The sequence below is a fragment of the Enhydra lutris genome, unplaced genomic scaffold, assembly GCF_002288905.1.
Source record: "Enhydra lutris kenyoni isolate GAN:26980312 unplaced genomic scaffold, ASM228890v2 scaffoldscaffold10, whole genome shotgun sequence".
Taxonomy (NCBI): domain Eukaryota; kingdom Metazoa; phylum Chordata; class Mammalia; order Carnivora; family Mustelidae; genus Enhydra; species Enhydra lutris.
The window spans coordinates 6,826,259-6,843,648 of NW_019154094.1; the positions used below are offsets into that span (position 1 = coordinate 6,826,259).

General features: G+C 43.8%; 1 protein-coding gene across 1 annotated transcript; it reads left to right on the top strand.

The window, feature by feature from the left end:
- Window positions 1-719: 719 nt before the first annotated feature.
- Window positions 720-16,979, top strand: LOC111143750 (F-box and WD repeat domain containing 12). Its single transcript, XM_022497590.1, has 7 exons — window positions 720-779; window positions 6,544-6,753; window positions 7,313-7,471; window positions 8,388-8,598; window positions 9,056-9,234; window positions 9,305-9,438; window positions 16,880-16,979. Exons 1-7 carry the CDS (start codon window positions 753-755, stop codon window positions 16,977-16,979), a joined length of 1,020 nt encoding a protein of 339 aa, XP_022353298.1. The 5' UTR covers window positions 720-752.
- Window positions 16,980-17,390: the final 411 nt, after the last annotated feature.

Consider the following 17,390-nt stretch of genomic DNA (forward strand, 5'->3'; position numbering starts at 1 on the left):
GTGCGTGGAGAGACCAGAGTGATCTTTACTTGAGCTAAAATCAGGCCCTGTGACTTCCTTTCTCCAAAGGCCTTCCGTTCCTCATAGAATAAAGATTTTAAACAAAAAGGAAACTGAATAACAGGCCTTCTACCATTAACTTTATTCCTAGTACCTCTTTTAAAACTGAGAACAGTGGGGCGCCTGGGTGGCTCAGTTGGTTAAGCATCTGCCTTCAGCTCAGGTCATGATCTCAGGGTCCTAGGATCGAGCCCCACATCGGGCTCCCTGCTCAGTGGGGAGCCTGCTTCTCCTTCTCCCTTTGCCTGCTGCTCCCCCTGCTTGTGCTCTCTCTCTCTCTCTCTCTCTGACAAAGAAATAAAATATTAAAAAAATAAAACTCAGAACAGTTCTCCGATGGAGACCTCTTTATCCTCATTTTACGTGTATGGAAACTGAAACGGAGGAGGAAAAATAAGTCAGCCAGTGCCTCAGGCCAATCTGCAGCGGGAACCTACGTATGGATGACTCTAGAACTAGCTCCTCCTCTTCTCCATAATTGTTTCCCAAACTCTCCTAAGAGGGCGCAGGAAAACTTATTATCTTCCCAGAGTCCTTTTTATTCAATTGGCTCATCCCTCAACTATCTGGTGAGCCAGTATTGTCTGTGTTTCCTTCTAGGAATCTTAGGACCTATGGCTTATCTGTCAGGATATGGCCACGCAGTGGGTGGAGAGGAGAAGTCAGTCATTTGTACAGTGTCATCAAAGCACATGCTTTACGCCTGGGACCTGCAGGAGGTGAGTCTGTCCAGCAAGGAGCACAAGGAACGCCCTGTCACGTCCACCCTGTTCCACACAGGTGGCAAGTGCTGGGGGATGGGAATGGTACTTGGAATTGGTGAGAGACAGAGTTTCAAATTGGGTCTTCTAACTGGTAATCTGGGGCCTTTCCATTTAGATGGTAGACACACTGAAAACTCACTTTTTAATGTGTAGTTCTTTTTTTTTTTTTTTAAGATTTTATTTATTTGACAGAGATCACAAGTAGGTAGAGAGGCAGGCAGAGAGAGAGAGAGAGGAGGAAGCAGGCTCCCTGCCAAGCAGAGAGCCTGATGTGGGGCTCGATCCCAGGACCCTGAGATCATGACCTGAGCCAAAGGCAGAGGCTTAACCCACTGAGCCACCCAGGCGCCCATTTTTTTTTTTTTAAAGATTTTATTTGTCAGCATGCGTGAGCAGGGGGAGAGGCAGGCAGGGAGAGAGCAGGCTCCCCATTGAGCAGGGAGCCCGATGCAGGACCTGATCCCAGGACCCTGGGGTCATGACCTGAGCTGAAGGCAGACGCCTAACCGACTGAGCCACCCAGGCGCCCCTTATGTGTGTTTCTCCATATAGATTTATACAGGGACTTACTTTCTAGTGGTAACGTGGAACGGCTGTGAGATAAACTTGGGCTGTTGTGCCTTTCCATGACCTATTCTACTTCTCTCTCTCAACTGTTGGCATTTGTTATGTTGGCTTTTTCAGAAAGTGGTCTCCAACTCCAGTCACTTCCAGGGTAGACAAAGGTCTTCTACATCAGGACCAGTAAATGTAGTGCAAGAATCACTAGGTGGGGAATCAGAAGACCCCAAAATGGTTCACAAGTTATTGTATTTTTCTTGGCCTTCCCTGTTTGTATTTCTTTCCTCTCTGTGAAAAGTATTTAATGACCGTTTTTCACACAGGGTCTTCTGAACTATGACAAGTAAACCCTTTATGAATATATGAGGTGGCAGGAGAATGATGAAATAAAAGTCTAGAAGGGACTCCTAAAGTTATACAATTTTTAAAAAGATTTTATTTGATAGAAGAGAACATAAGCAGGGGGAGCAGCAGAGGGAGAGGAAGAAGCAGGCTCCTCGCTGAGCAGGGAGCCTGATGCAGGACTCCATCCTAGGACCCCGGGATCATGACCTGAACCAAAGGCAGACACTTAACTGACTGAGCCACCTGGGCGCCCCTGAAGTTACACAATGTTATATGTCAATTACATTTCACTAAAGCTGAGAAAATCAGAAAGGCACTCTCTTGGACAATTTGCTCTAGGGGAAACCAGTCACCATGTCCCTGAGGACATCCAAGCAGCCAAGGTGATGGTCCACTTGGCAAAGATCTCTGGCCTTCTGCCAACAGCCAGCACCATCTTTGCAGTCCTGTGAGTGAATCACATTGGAAGCTAACTTTTTGGCCTTCAGATTGTGTCCACAGTCAACCAAGTGAGGAACCCGAAACCAGAGCCACTCAGTGACTCAACGCCCGAGTTTTGGACCGACGGAAGGTGTGTGAGAAAGTGTTTCTTCCTTTGAGCTGCTATGGTGTTTGTTAGGCAGCAACAGATAACAGATTTTAGTACTCCTTTTCTTGATTATAATTTAAGGTGTGGAAGAAGCTTTAGAACCAGGCAGTGAAAAGAAGCTGGAGAAACCCTGAGGAGACTTTGGGACTTTGAGGAAACCTAGCAGAAACCTAGTGGCCTGCCATGAGGCCGCCAGTGAAGACAAAGGGAAATGTAAACAAGGGTATTGGACACCAGAGGAAACAGGGTTCTTGCTACAGCTGTAGAAAATTTAGCAACATTGTCACCCTGGCTAATATGAAAAGGAGCGAATAGATCCAAGGAATTGAATGCTTTTCAAGGAGAATTCTAGGCAGAATGCTGAGGGCTGGCCACTGCTTGCTGCTTGTAGTAAAACAAGAGAAAAGGGAGAGGAGAAAATGACGGTCAGATAAAAGAGAGCCAAAGCTTGCTGGTTCCGAAAATTTGCAGTCTTTCAAGATGGCAAATGGTGCTAAGATTTAAGGCCAAGACTGCAAGCAAGATCCGTGCAGGGCGGTGTTAATAAACCATACCATAAAGGTGAAGCCAAAGCGGTGACCACAACATTCTTTTCGACCTCAGAAAGAGCTAAGAGGGTGCTTCAGAACCAAGGTCAGGCCACGGACCTCACAGGTTGAAGCCTCGTCCTCAGCAGACCCAGCCGCCACCCAGGGTGTCGGGATTCATCTCAAAAGCTTGTGGGTGTGGCTCTTGTCTAATGACGTCAACCCCTGTAGGTTCCTTTGGAGACCCACAAAGTTTTCTCAGGGAATCCTATTGGCAAGGGTGCTGCCAGCTTGGATATACAAGGGCTGAAATATCACAACAGGAAAAGAGGCATTTGAATCCCGAGCTCTTACAGGGAAGAAGCACCCGTGACCCTACTCAGCTACTGATTTGGGCCACCAGGTATGGACGGGGCAGCATAACGCAGAAGGCAGAACCAAGAGCCTAGAGAGCAGAGCCAAGAGTCCTGAAGAATCTTTCCTGGGCCTTGAGTCCTGGTCAGTGTACTACCAGCACATTGTCATTGGATCTCGAAGTTTCTGTGTAGCAGGGATTCCCACCCCTCTACTGCCATTTCCCCCCCACCCCGGATGAGACCGTCTATAATGTTGTCCTTACCTATGGTATAATGTCCTATCCTTTTATGTTGGGGATGGGGGTCCGACAACTTGGATATTTCTGAGGTTTTCACATCAACATGAACTGAATTTAAAGAACTTCATCTCCTTAAACAACGAGATCCAGATTTTATGATGATGCTGTAACGGTGAGCTATTTGGGGGCATGGGCGATGGAGAGTGTACTTTGCGTGTGGGAGAGAGGTGAGTTATTATACACTGCAGGGTGGAGTGTGTCCGCTAATCTGGGACGGCCTCCGTATTCCTTGTCCCATATTCACGATCCTAGGTAGTCCACTCCCACCCTGAATCGGGTTGACCTTGGTAACCAATTGGAATTGCAGAAATGATGGTGCGTAACTTCCAAAGCTATGTCCTAAAAGACACTTCTTCTCTCTTGAGTCACTGGCTCCTAGAGAGCCAGCCGCAGTGTTATGAGGACCCTTAAAATGCCCTGCAGGGTAAGTCTGTGTGGGGAAGTACTGAGGGCTGCAGGTAGCCAGCACCAACTTGCTGGCCGAATGAGTCGACCATCTTGAGCCTTATCCTTACGAAGATGACTTCAACCCCGTAAGAGACGCCTAGCCACAAACCACCCAGCCAAGCTGTACCTAAATTTCTTTAATTTAATTTAATTTAATTGAGAGAGAAAGAGCATGAGAGAGGGTCAGAGGGAGAAGCAGACTCCCTGCCAAGCAGGGAGCCTGATTTGGGACTCTATCCCGGGACTCCAGGATCACGACCTGAGCCAGAGATAGTTACTTAACCAACTGAACCACCCAGGCAGCCCATGTACCTGAATTTCTAACAGAAACTGAGAGAACAAAAACTTCTGTTTTAACCACCCAGATTTTTTGGAGAGGGTTTATTATTATTTTGCTTATTTCAAAAGCTTCCAGTGTAGTTAATATACAGCATTAGATTAGCTTCAGGTCTACAATGTAGCAATTCAGCAATTCTGTACATCACCTGGTGCTTGTCATGACCAGGGCAGTCCTCAATCCCCATCACCTGTTTCCCTCATCTCCCACTCCGCCCCTCTGGTAACTGTTCTCTAGAGTTATGAGTTTGTTTGGGGGCTTATCTCTTTTCTGTTTTGTTAAATTCCACATTTGAGTGAAATCATATGCTATTTGTCTTTCTCTGACTTAATTCACTTAGGATTATACCCTCTAGACCCATCCATGTTGATGCAAATGGCAAGACTTCATTCTTTTTCATGGCCAAGTAATATTTCAGTGTGTGTTTGTGTGTGTGTGTGTGTCTGTCTGTCTGTCTTTATCCATTCATCTATTGATGGACACTTGGGTTGCTTCCATATCTTGGCTATTGTAAATAATGTTGCAATGAACATAAGAATGCATAGAGCTTTTTTTTTTTTTTAATATTTTATTTATTTGACAGCCAGAGATCACAAGTAGGCAGAGAGACAAGCAGAGAGAGAGAGGAGGAAGCAGGCTCCCCACTGAGCAGAGAGCCCGATGCAGGACTCGATCCCAGGATCCTGAGATCATGACCTGAGCCAAAGGCAGAGGCTTCACCCACTGAGCCACCCAGGTGCCCAAGAATGCATAGAGCTTTTCAAATTACATTTTCCTTTTTTTCAGCTAAATACCCAGTAAAGGACTTGCTGGACCATGTGGTAGTTCTATTTTTAATTTTTTGATTTTGTTTTCCACAGCGGCTGCCCCAGTTTGCATTCCCACCAACAGGGCACAAGGGTTCCTTTCTCTCTGCACCCTTGTGGGCACTTGTTGGTCATTGCGTTATTGACTTTAGCCATTCTGACTGGTGTGAGATGATATCTCATTGTGGTTTTGATCTTAAGCCACCCAATTTTGGGATGACTTCTTGCACAGTGTTACAGTGTTACAGACCAAAATGGTGATTACATTTGGGGAGTGTGGAGAAGTTAATAGAGCAAGTACCGGTGGGCTTAGAGGGAGTTATATGATCAATTTGTAATAACTAATTTTTACATATATTTTTGTGTTCTTTTTGATATAATTCACAATTTTTTTAAAGATTTTATTTATTTATTTGACAGAGATCACAAGTAGGCAGAGAGGCAGGCAGAGAGAGAGGAAAGGAAGCAGGCTCCCTGCTGAGCAGAGAGCCCCATGCGGGGCTCGGTCCCAGGACCCTGGGATCATGACCTGAGCCGAAGGTAGAGGCTTTAACCCACTGAGCCAGCCAGACGCCCCAACAATTTTTTAAAGGCTAAAGAGAAGGGAAACTTTCTTTTGTCTTATCTGCAATGTACAAGATTGATGATGGAATAATAATTATGAGAGTTGATATTCTTTGAATTCCTACCGTGGACTAGGCAGAATTCTTTTTTTTTTAAAGATTATTTATTTGGGGGGGGGGCGCCTGGGTGGCTCAGTGGGTTAAAGCCTCTGCCTTCAGCTCAGGTCATGATCTCGGGGTCCTGGGATCGAGTCCCGCATTGGGCTCTCTGCTCAGCGGGGAACCTGCTTCCTCCTCTCTCTCTCTACCTGTCTCTCTGCCTACTTGAGATCACTCTCTGTCAAATAAATAAAATCTTTTAAAAAAATATTTGGAGTAGGGGGAGAGGGAGACAGAAACCCAAGCAAATTCTGCATGAAGCCTGACATGGGATTCAATCTCACAACCCTGAGATCATGACTTGAACTGAAACCAAGAGTCAGATGTTTAACCAACAGAGCTACCCTGGCATCCCTAGGCAGAAAGAGTTCAAAAAGACTATTTCATGTGCTGTGAAATGTAATATGAGAGCCCTGTAAGAAGCCACAACTGGTAAGTAACTTGCTGAATGTAACACCTTTAGTAAGAGGCAGAACTGACTTGAGCTCAGAAGCCTGATCATTCTTTATGCTGATTGATCGCACAGTGAGATCTTGCCTTGAATGTACTGTGATGTTCCTTTTCTGTGCTCACTACTCCTCAAATAATTAAGATGTTTAGAATTTTCTTATTCTTTTGCCAGAAGCAAAAAATGGATCTGGAGGAAACTTCCAAATAAACACTGGCAGAAAGAAAGCCCAGTAGGTGTGAAGAGTTCCTTGCACACCTACAGTGTCCTCTCATTCTCTAGGGCACTATGATCTGGTCCAGCCCCGCCCAGCAGTCGAGCATCATGCGTCTGGCAACCCTCCCTCAGATGCATCTTGCGTTCACTGCAGATTTGGAGGGAACAGTCAAAGTGTGGAATTGTCAGGATGCGGAAGCCCTGGCTACTCTCACCATGCCACAGGCCTGTTTTTCCTTGGAAATCTGTCTCACAAAAGATGGCCCCTTCCTGATGGTAAGTGAGCCCTGCACCTAGAGAGGGCCCACAGAACAAAATGCCTGCTGCTTGACAGGTGTTGTACCCCCATGACTGTCTGTCTTCTTGGAGTCCTCCCTACCACAAACCCTGAGAGCCCAAACATACCCACATATATTGGCCATACAAACTCCGCTACCATCTTGGCCTTTGATCTACCACAAGTATGTTTTCCCTAGTCATTCTTCCAGAAAAGAGAAAAAAAAAAGCCTCCCTGAATGATTCCTATCTATGTCTCTTCTTTCAAGTGTGTATTGTACAGTACTTGACCTTGGACAGGTATTATGGAGAGAGAGCCATGGGTTTGGGAAGATGTGAGAAAAGAACAGTGTTGATGTGCTGTAACTACTCTTGAGAAGAGTGGGGCTTAGGAAATTGTATTTTTGGGGATCATTCTCACAATGCTGAGGTAGCTTTTCCTTTCCATTATGGGATCAAAGAAACCGTAGTGTGTTTTGCAACTGACAGTGCTGCCTTCTGTGGGCTCTAGGATTTCCTGTCTCCTTCCGTTGACGTGGTGGTGGTGCTTTGGTTTTAGGTAGGCAACTCTGAAGGTGACATGTACACACTGACCGTGCCGGAGCTAAGGCATGTCTCTAAAGTCAATGCATTCAAATACAGTGTTGACCTCCTACACTGCTCTCCCGACAAGAAATGGATCTTTGCATCTGGGACACATCAGAATATCTTGCCAGTGGTAAGTGGTGCTCTGTGCTTTAACTTTGGGAGGAGAGGGTCAAGCATTAGCAAAGTGGGGTTTAGGATGTGTTGGAGAACCTGAAGAACTCAGGGAGGACTACACATGGTGCTCCTACCTCTCAAAGGCCGTATCACACGTAGAATCCATTTTTGGAGCCAAGAAACAATGTTCTTTGAAGTGACAGGGTCTGGTTGCAAAAAAATAATAAGTTAATAAAAGTTTACTCATGAAGCCTGAATCAGCCAAAGAGCTAGAGGAAGGTGAGAGAGATCTCAAGAAAGTAGGATCTTTGGTAACCTTTTAGCTTTCCTTACTTTACTTTTATCCACCTTGGCTGGAAGGGACAAAGAAGTACAGAGGTACATGAGAACATATCGGCCTACAGATATCCCTCTGAGAAAGTCTGTGGCTGTTGAGTCCACCATTTTTACCATGTGGCACGTGCAGACCACGCACCAGAGAGCGAGGAGCTGAGAGGAGGCAGCAAAAGCTGAACAGCCCATGACAAGTTTGCCAAGAAGGGAAAAATCTGTCCAACCAATGACCGCTTGATCTGGGCTCCAGTGTGGCCAGATGATTTTGTAGCTCCAAGTGCACCAGAAGAACAGCTTTGATGGCTTTGCTCTCTGGATGTCAGAGACAAGCAGGGGCTACTCAGTGCTTCCTAAGATTCCGAATAAAGCTTTGGCCACAAAACAAGGATTTTTTTTTTTTTTTTTAAGTAGGCTTCATGTCCAGTGTGGGGCCTGAACTCCTGACCCTGAGATCAGGAGTCACATGCTCTACTGACAGAGCCAGCCAGGTGCCCCGACAAAACAAGGGCTTTCAAGGAGGTCTTTCTGGAGTCGCTCCTGTCCTGACGTGCTGTCACTTCTCCCTTCACCTGACCGCATGTGCAATACTCTCTCCCCAGGTGTTCCTCACAGAGAGCTTGCTGAAACCGGCAGAAGGCAAAAGCCCTCTGTCCCTCTCTATCCCGTATTCATCGTGCTGCAGGGCCTGCTGGGCCCCAAGGAGGACAAGCAGGATAACAGTGATGTATCGAAGAGGCTCTTTCAGAAAGACCGGATTTACCACCTTCGAGCTAATGGCTGAGAGGACGGGGGACCAAACAGACATCCAAGGTAGGCTGTGCCACATGGGAGAAATGGTTTCTAGACCCTTCCACCGTTCCACCCGTGTATTCTTTGGAAGCCATAATTCTGTGGAAAGGGGGCAGGGGATTTCTTTAACCCGAGTCTGCAGGCCTCTCCTGCCCATGCTCGTACTTCTATGTTCCACAGGCCCCCCACCCCCTTGGGCAGGTCTGTTCAGATTCCCATCCTGCTGTAGGGCCTGGATCCCACAGCCTCCTCTGTGCCTGACCTGTTACTGCCCACCGCCCCCTGTTGTGGGGTCCAGGCACCTGTTACCGTGGTCCGTGACCTGTATCTGTCACTAGCCTGCCCTTCGTCTTCCTCAGCAGACTGAGGTCCCCTGGAAGAATGGAGTGTGTGTTTGTATTCTGCGTAAAGCTCTTGTGCGGACTCAAGGATCCCCAGTTCACCCGCATGGATGTGTGTGTGTTTTGCATGAACACAGCCCACCAGGTTGCAACTTTCCTGTTGCCGCCTCACATGGAGAGTCCTATGTGGATGGGAGTCGGAGACGGAAATGTGATCGTCTTTGAGAGCGGGCCGTCCTTATTCCTCTTCACCATCAGTGGCCTCCTTCTGCAACGATTTGAGGACCACCAGAGGACCATCGGCAACTTATGGGTGGTAGGTACGAGCCCCCACCCACCGCCCGTCGCTCGGACTCGGGGCCGCTCATCCCAGGTGTCCTTTGTAGGATTCTGTGCACGTCCTCAGCACGTCCATGGATGACTCTCTGCATTTGTACATGTGGGAAGAGGAAGGCCGTTACCCATACCTCAAGAGCTGCTGCCACCTGGAGCACGTGGGCAGTGACTCAGCGCCGAGCTGGTAAGCCCTGCTTCTGCGACTTCAGCCTTCCTCAAAGATTCCAACTCTTCCATATGAAAAACTGAAGGGCTAATAAGTGAGGCTTTAAAAAAAGTTATACATATATTGTGTGTGTGTGTGTGTGTGTGTGTGTGTGTGTGTGTGTGTGTGTTTGTGTGTATGTATATGTATATATGTATAAATAAACTTAGATCCAAAAAGAATTGCTAGCTCTTGGAATATGTTCACAGCCCATGCAGTACATTTCAAAAGGCTTTCCAAAAGGGTTCCCATTAGTTTGCCCACAGCAGAATATGGAACATCTACATCTTCAATATCCTATCTTTATTTGCAAGGTTTATACCTTTTTTTGAGTTCATCATTTGGGTTGCTGCTTCTTGTTTTGTTTTGTTTTTAAGATTTTATTTGGGAGAGAGAATGAGCAGGAGCAGAGGCAGAGGGAGAAGTGGGCTCCCAACTGAGCAGGGAGCCTGACGTGGGGTTTGATCCTAGGATCCTGAGATCATGACGTTGAGCCGAAGGCAGATACTTGGCCGACTGAGCTACCCAGACACCTCTCAGTAATTTTAAATACTTCCCCTTCATATCACACGTTCCATATTGTGTAGCATTATGTCTTTTATCCATCTAATTTCTTTTAACAATGCAAAGAAATTTTATGTCTTTCCCCCAAATAGAATGCAGTTGTCCAACAAAGTTTGAATTTTGACAAAAACAAAGTCTTTTAATCAGAAATACAAACTGCAGAATATTTCCATCATCCCCCAAGTTTTCTTAGGCGCCGTTGCAGACTGTCCCTCCTTCCATCCCCAGCACCAGGCAACCAGTGATCTGCTTTCTGTCCCTATTAATTAGTTTAAATTTTCTAAGCTTTTATGTAAATGGAATTATGTAGTATGTATCCCTTTGTGTCTTGCTTCTCTCAGTGAGCGTGGTTTTCAAGATTCACCCTCCTGTGGTGTATCAGGAATTCACTCCCTTTAGTTGCTGAGCGGTGAGGGCCCTATTGTAGAGATGGACCACAGTTCATCACCTTGCCAGCTGAGGGTCATTTATGTTGTTTCTAGCTTGGGATGAACATGTTTCCATATTTACCTAAGAGGGGAACTGTTGGGTCATATGGTATGTTTGACCTTAAAAGAAACTGCAAAACGCTTTCCTAGGGGCTGTCCATCTTTTCATTTCTACTTCGTTTTTTTCTGGTTTTGTTTTGACTACTTTACATTCTGATAGGTGTGTAGTGTGCTCTCATTATAGTTGTACTGTGTATTTCCCTAATGTCAGGCAGCTTTTCATTTGCTTATTTGCCATATCTTCTTTGGTGAAGCATTGGTTCAAATCTTTTGTATGTTTTTTAGTTGGGTTGTTTATTAATATCAAGTTTTGATAGCTCTTTATATATTTGGAATATAAATTTTTTATCAGAAAAGGATTTGCAAATATTTTCTCCCACTTTGTGGCTTGTCTTTCTACTCTAACAGTGTCTTTCAAAGAGCGGGTGTTCTTAATTTTGAATCTCCAATTTTTCTTCTAAAATGATTGGGCTCTGGATGTGTATCTAGGAAATCTTTGCCTAATCTGAGGTCACTAAGGTTTTCCCCTTTGTTTTTGTCAAAATTGTATAGTTTGAGATTTTACGTTTAAGTCTATTATCCATTTTAAATTAAATTTTATATAGGGTAAGATCTAGATCAAGGTTTCTTTCTCTTTTTACATGCAGGTATTTAATTATTCAGCACCATTTGTGGGGGGAAAAAATTCTTTCTCCATTGAATTGCCTTTACATCTTTGCCAAAAATTGACCATATATGTTATATAACATATATATGTTTTAATTTTATATGTATATATGTTAATGTTATATGTATATATGTTAATGTTATATAACATAGATATGTTAATTTCAAGATTCTTTTGTCCCAAGGACCTATGTGTCTATCCTTTCTCTAATAACACACTACTTTGAAAGTGTAACTTCATAGAAATTTTAAAATCTGATGATGTGAGTCCTCCACTTTATTCTTTTGCAAAATTACTTTGGCTATTCTGTTTCCCTTGTTTTCAACATACTTTTTGTTTTGTGTGTGTGTGTGTGTGTGTGTGTGTTTTCCCCTACATATATTTTAGAATAATTTTGTAAATGTCTACAAAAATTCTGCTGGTGGGGGGCCCCTGGCTGGCTCAGTCTTTGGAGCATGTGTCTCTTGATCTTGGGTAGTGAGGTTGAGTCCCACACTGGTTATAGAGATTACTTAAGGGAATTTAAAAAATAGAATTAGGGGCTCCTGGCTGGCTCAGTTGGAAGAGCATGCAACTCTTAATATCAGGGTCATGAGTTTGAGCCCCACATTGGGTGTAGAGATTAAATATATCAAAAAATTAGAATTCTACTCAGACACACAAAAATTCTGCTGGAGTTCATACTGGAATTCTATTGGATCTATAAATTTTAGGCGGGGGGAATGGTATCTTTACAATTGAGTCTTCCTATCCATGAACCTTATGTCTCTTCAATTTATTTAGGTCTTCCTTATTTTATCAAGTGTTTTGTAGTTTTCAGGATACAGCTTTTGCAAATATTTTGTAAGACTATATCTAAGTATTTAGTGGTTTGAGTGCTACTGTAACAGTAATATCTTAGTTTTCAATTTTTCACTAATACTATGTAGAAATGATTGGGTTTTGAAATACTAATTTTATATCCTACAACCTTGTTAAACTATTATTCAAATAGCTCTTATTAGTCTGTAGATATTTTGTGACTTTCCATGTATACAATCATGTCATCAGACAGATTTTTTCCCCTTGTTTTCCAATCCGTATGTCTTTTTGTCCTTGTTCTTGACTTACTGCATTGTATAGAACTTTCAATAACAAGGGGTGCCTGGTTGGCTTAGTTGATAGAGCATGTAGTTCTTAATTCTGGGATCATGAGTTCAAGCCCCATGTTGAGTGTAGAGTTTACTTTAAAAAACAAAAAACAAAAAAACCTTCCAGTAACAACATTGGAGTGGAGAGCAGATTCCTTGACTTTGATAGAAAGTGTTGCATCTTTCACAATTATGAAATTCACTGTATGTTCTTGTAGTTACCGTTTATTAGGTTGAGGAAGTCCCATTCTAGTTCTTGTGTGCTTAGGGTTTTTATCATCAATAGATGTTTAATTTTGCCAATGGTTTTCCTGCACCAATTCCTGAGCATATGATTTTTCCTTTTTAGATTGTTAACAAGACAAATTACAGTGATTTATTTTTCTTTTTAAGATTTTGATTAGAGGGACGCCTGGGTGGCTCAGTTGGTTAAGCAGCTGCCTTCGGCTCAGGTCATGATCCCAGCGTCCTGGGATCGAGTCCCACATCGGGCTCCTTGCTCATCAGGGAGCCTGCTTCTCCCTCTGCCTCTGCCTGCCATTCTGTCTGCCTGTGCTTGCTCTCTCTCCCTCTCTCTCTAACAAATAAAAAAAAAAACTTAAAAAAAAAAAAAAAAAAAAAAAGATTTTGATTAGAGAGCCCATGCATGGGGCGGGGGAACGAACTTCCTGCGGAGCAGGGAGCCTGGTGCACGATCCCAGGACCCCGGGGATCGTGACCTGAGCCGAAGGCAGATACTTAACTGACTGAGCCACCCAGGTGCCCCATAACCATGAATTCTTTATTTTTTTTAAATAATTTTTTATAAAGATTCTATTTATTTGAGAGCATACATGACAGCGTGTATGTGTGTGTGAGAGAGAGAGTGCACACATGTGCGCAGGCAGGGGATTGGGGCAGCAGGAAAAGCAGACTTCCCACCAAGCAGGGAGCCCAACTCAGGACTGGATCCCAGGACCCTGGGATCAAGACCTGAGTGGAAGGCAGATGCTCAACTGACTGAGCCGCCCAGGTGCTCCAACTGTGAATTCTTTAATGGTTATAGTACCATTCAGATGATAGTACCATTCTGGTAGTTTGTGATTTTCCAGTAATTAGTCATTTCATCTAACTTGTTAGTCATTTCATCTAACTTGTTCCTTTTAGTCTTTTACATATCTGTAGATTTCAACTCCTTCACTCCTGATACTGGTAATTTCTTTTTCCTTCGTCAGTCTTTTACACACACACACACACACACACACACACACACACACACACACTATCTATCTATCTATATATATATAATATAAAGCCATATATATATGGTTTTGAGAGAGAGAGCATAAGAAGGGGGTGGTCAGAGGGAGAAGCAGGCTCCCCACTGAGCAGGGAACTTGATGTGAGGCTCAATTCCAGGACTCAGGTATCATGACCTGAGATGAGATGAAGGCAGATGCTTAACCCGTTGAGCCACCCAGGTGCCCCTCTTTGTTGGTCTTAATAGAGATTTATCAACTTTAATTATCTCTTCAAAGAAAGAGCTTTTTTGTTTTGTATTTTTTTTTTCTCAGTTTCATCTCTACTCTTTGATTTTCTTCCTTTTTGTTTTGGTTTATTTTGTTTTTCTAATTTTTGAGGTAGAAACTTAGATTATTGCTTTGAGATTTTTTTTTTTAAAGATTTGAGAATGTGTGAGTGAGCTATGGGAGGCACAGAGGGAAAAAAGAGGGAGAGAATCTCAAGCAGACCCCCTGCTGAGTGTGGAGGCCGACACAGGCCCCCTCCCACAACCCTGAGATCACAACCACAGCCAAAACCAAGAGTTGGTCACCCAGGTGTCCCAAGACCTCTCTTTTTAAATATTAGCATTTGATGCTCTAAATTCCTCACTAAGCACTGCTTTGGCTGCAACTTACAAATTTCAACTGATTGTATTTTCATTTTTACTCAGTTCATATACTTTTTAAATTCCCTTTCCCCCTTTGACCCATGGATTGACTATTTTCCAGTTTTCATTTAAATTCCAGTTAGTCAAGGGACACCTGGGTGACTCAGTGGGTTAAAGCCTCTGCCTTTGGCTCAGGTCATGATCCCAGGGTCCTGGGACCGAGCCCCACATCGGGCTCTCTGCTCAGTAGGGAGCCTGCATCCCCTTCTCTCTCTGCCTGCCTCTCTGCCTACTTGTGATCTGTCAGATAAAAAATAAAAAATCTATTAAAAAAATTCCAGTTAGTCAACATATAATGTAATATTAGTTTCAGGAGTAAAGACCCATGGATTATTCAAAAGTATGTTTATTTTTCAAGTGTTTGTATATTTTATTGCTATCTTTTTGATTTCTAGTTTAAATCCCTTATAGAGAGCATACTCCACAATTGTTTTTTCTTCTATGTCTGTCAAACTTTGCTTTATGACCAGGGATTGGTGTATGTTGGTGAATATTTGATTTGTGCCTGAAAAGAATGTGTACCCTGCTCTTGTTGGGTAGAATGTTCTGTAATTGCCAATGGCATCGTCTTATCTGTTTCAGTTCCTCCATACCCCTCCTGACTATTGATCTAGTGGTTCTATGAGTTATGAGAGAAGATAGTTAAATTTTCTGATTATAAACGTGGATGTCTTTTTCCTTTAAACTCCATCAGTTTTTATTTCATGTATTTTTGCAGCTCCGTTACTTGGTACATATACATTTAGTATTACGTCTTCTTCGTTAGTTGGCCCTCTGTTTGTGTAGTGTCTTTCCTTGTCCTTGGCAATTTTCTTTGCTTTGAGGTCTACTTTGTTATTAACTTAGCTACTCCTGCTCTCTCGATTAATGTCTGTATGTGACATTGTTTTCCATTTATTTACTTCCAGTCTACTTATATCATTATAGCTGAAATGAGTTTCTTATAGACAGCATCTAATTGGCTTGTGATTTTTATGTATATGGTGCACAGATCGGTCTTTCCACAGGTGTAATTAACTTATTTCAGCATTTGGGAAATGTTGTGTTATTTCCTTCTGGCTTCTATGGTATCCAATGAGAGATCTGTCTTTCGAAGTGTTGTTCTTCTATAGATAAGTGTCACTTTTCTCGGGCTGATTTCAAGGGACTTTCAGTCTTGTGTGTTTTTGGAAAAGGAACCATTGTGCTCCAGTTACCACTTACAGGTGAGGTGATGTTCATGGTAGCTCTAGGTGATGTTTTTGCAACTGTGCTTGGTTTGCTTTCTGTAGATGTGACAGTGGAGGCTCTAACTATACTTGATACAGAAACTGGAGGAGTAGGTGGAGTTGGTGTGGTGGTGGTGGTCAGTGTACCATCTGTGGGAGCACTACCTTTAGTAGTCATGCTTGAACTGGCATCTAGTGTGCTTGACTGGATGGCTGAGGTTACAAGAAGGAGGATAAGAACAGTGAGGGGAGTAAGGGCTTTCATTTGAGATGTTCTTGCTGGGCCATCCAAGGAGGAAATCTCAAGTTATTGTTATTCTTTAGACCTCACCTAACTTTTTTTGCTCTGTAGGTTTACCAAATTTGAGGAGTTTTTAGCTATTACTTGTCTCTGTGGTGCTTGAAGGCAAGAGGAAGGAGGGCCACCTCTACTCACCTTAGTGCAGGGGAGGAGATGGGCAACAAGGCTCTACCTCAATCTTTGCAGGAGAGGGGTAAAGGCACTAGCCTTGCTTGGGTTAGTGCGAGGCAGGTATGGTCAACAGAACTATACCCACCCACCCCCCAGTTTCTCCTGGAGAAGAGGAGTCAGAGTATCACCTCATTAGTACAGGATGAGAATGGTTGACAGGGCCATGCCCCACAATCTCTACATCACCCCCCTGGGGCGGGAGGCATGGCCTCTTTTAGTACCCACCTCAGAGGCAGGTATTGGCAAAGGGAACAGAATTCTATTTTAAAATATTCTCTCTCAGGGCGCCTGGGTATCTATCAGTTAAGCATCTACATGCACTCAGGTCATGATCTTGGGGCCCTGGGATTGAGCCCTGTATGGGGCTCGCCACTCAGCGGGGAGTCTGTTTCTCCCTCTCCCTCTCCCCTCCCCCTGCTCATACCCTTGCTAGCACTCTCCAATGAATAATAATTAAAAAAAAAAACTTTAAAAATGTTCTCTCATCATTACTAAATAATATCTCTGATTTGCTAGATTAGATAACACTGCCAGAATTCTCAAGATAAAGCAGGTTGGGATCGCAACTCTTGCAATTAATAATCACCATAACTGGGGCGCCTGGGTGGCCCAGTGGCTTAAGCCTCTGCCTTCAGCTCAGGTCATGATCTCAGGGTCCTGGGATGGAGCCCTGCATCGGGCTCTCTGCTCAGCAGGGAGCCTGCTTCCCCCTCTCTGCCTGCCTCTCTGCCTACTTGTGATTCTGTCAAATAAATAAATAAAATCTTAAAAAAAAATCACCATAACTGTGTCAGATCTGTGCGGTCAAAACCAAATCTAAGAATAACTTCAGCGATCAAAGGACCAATTGATTTGGGAAGAATATCCGTATCTGTGTCAGGTTCACATTTAGTAGTATCAACAATGGCTATACCTACTTTCCCACTTGTCCACTGATGATCTGGTCTTTTCCTGTTGGCAGCTATGTCTCCAAAGCAATATGCGATAACATGAGCATCGTATGTGTGGTGTCGAGACTTCGTGAATCCAGCATTCTGGTGATGTATTCTTTGCGTATATAATGTGGAAACTAATGGAATTAACCTTACATCATCTCTCTCAATGTAGTAAAGAGAATTCTGTTTGTAAACCGAGAATGACTGTTTAGTGATCTTAGGAAAGAAGCGATGATTTAACCACCTATAGTAAATCAGACACTGTAATAGATGCACTACACAGAAGGCAGAGCAACCTATCCTCTGTCCTTGCTAGCAGGGAGAGTATAGAATACTAGGGGAGTAAAATATAACTGGTCACAAATCAATTCAAAAGGAGCTTATATGGGGGAGGGCGGGGAAGTATGACTTCAGATTGAGGCAGGTTTAAAAGTGAAGGCATCTGGGGCGCCTGACTCAGTCGGTAGAGCATGCAACTCCTGATCTCAGGGTTGTGAGTTCAAGCCCCATGATGGGCGTGGAGTCTTCTTTAAAAAA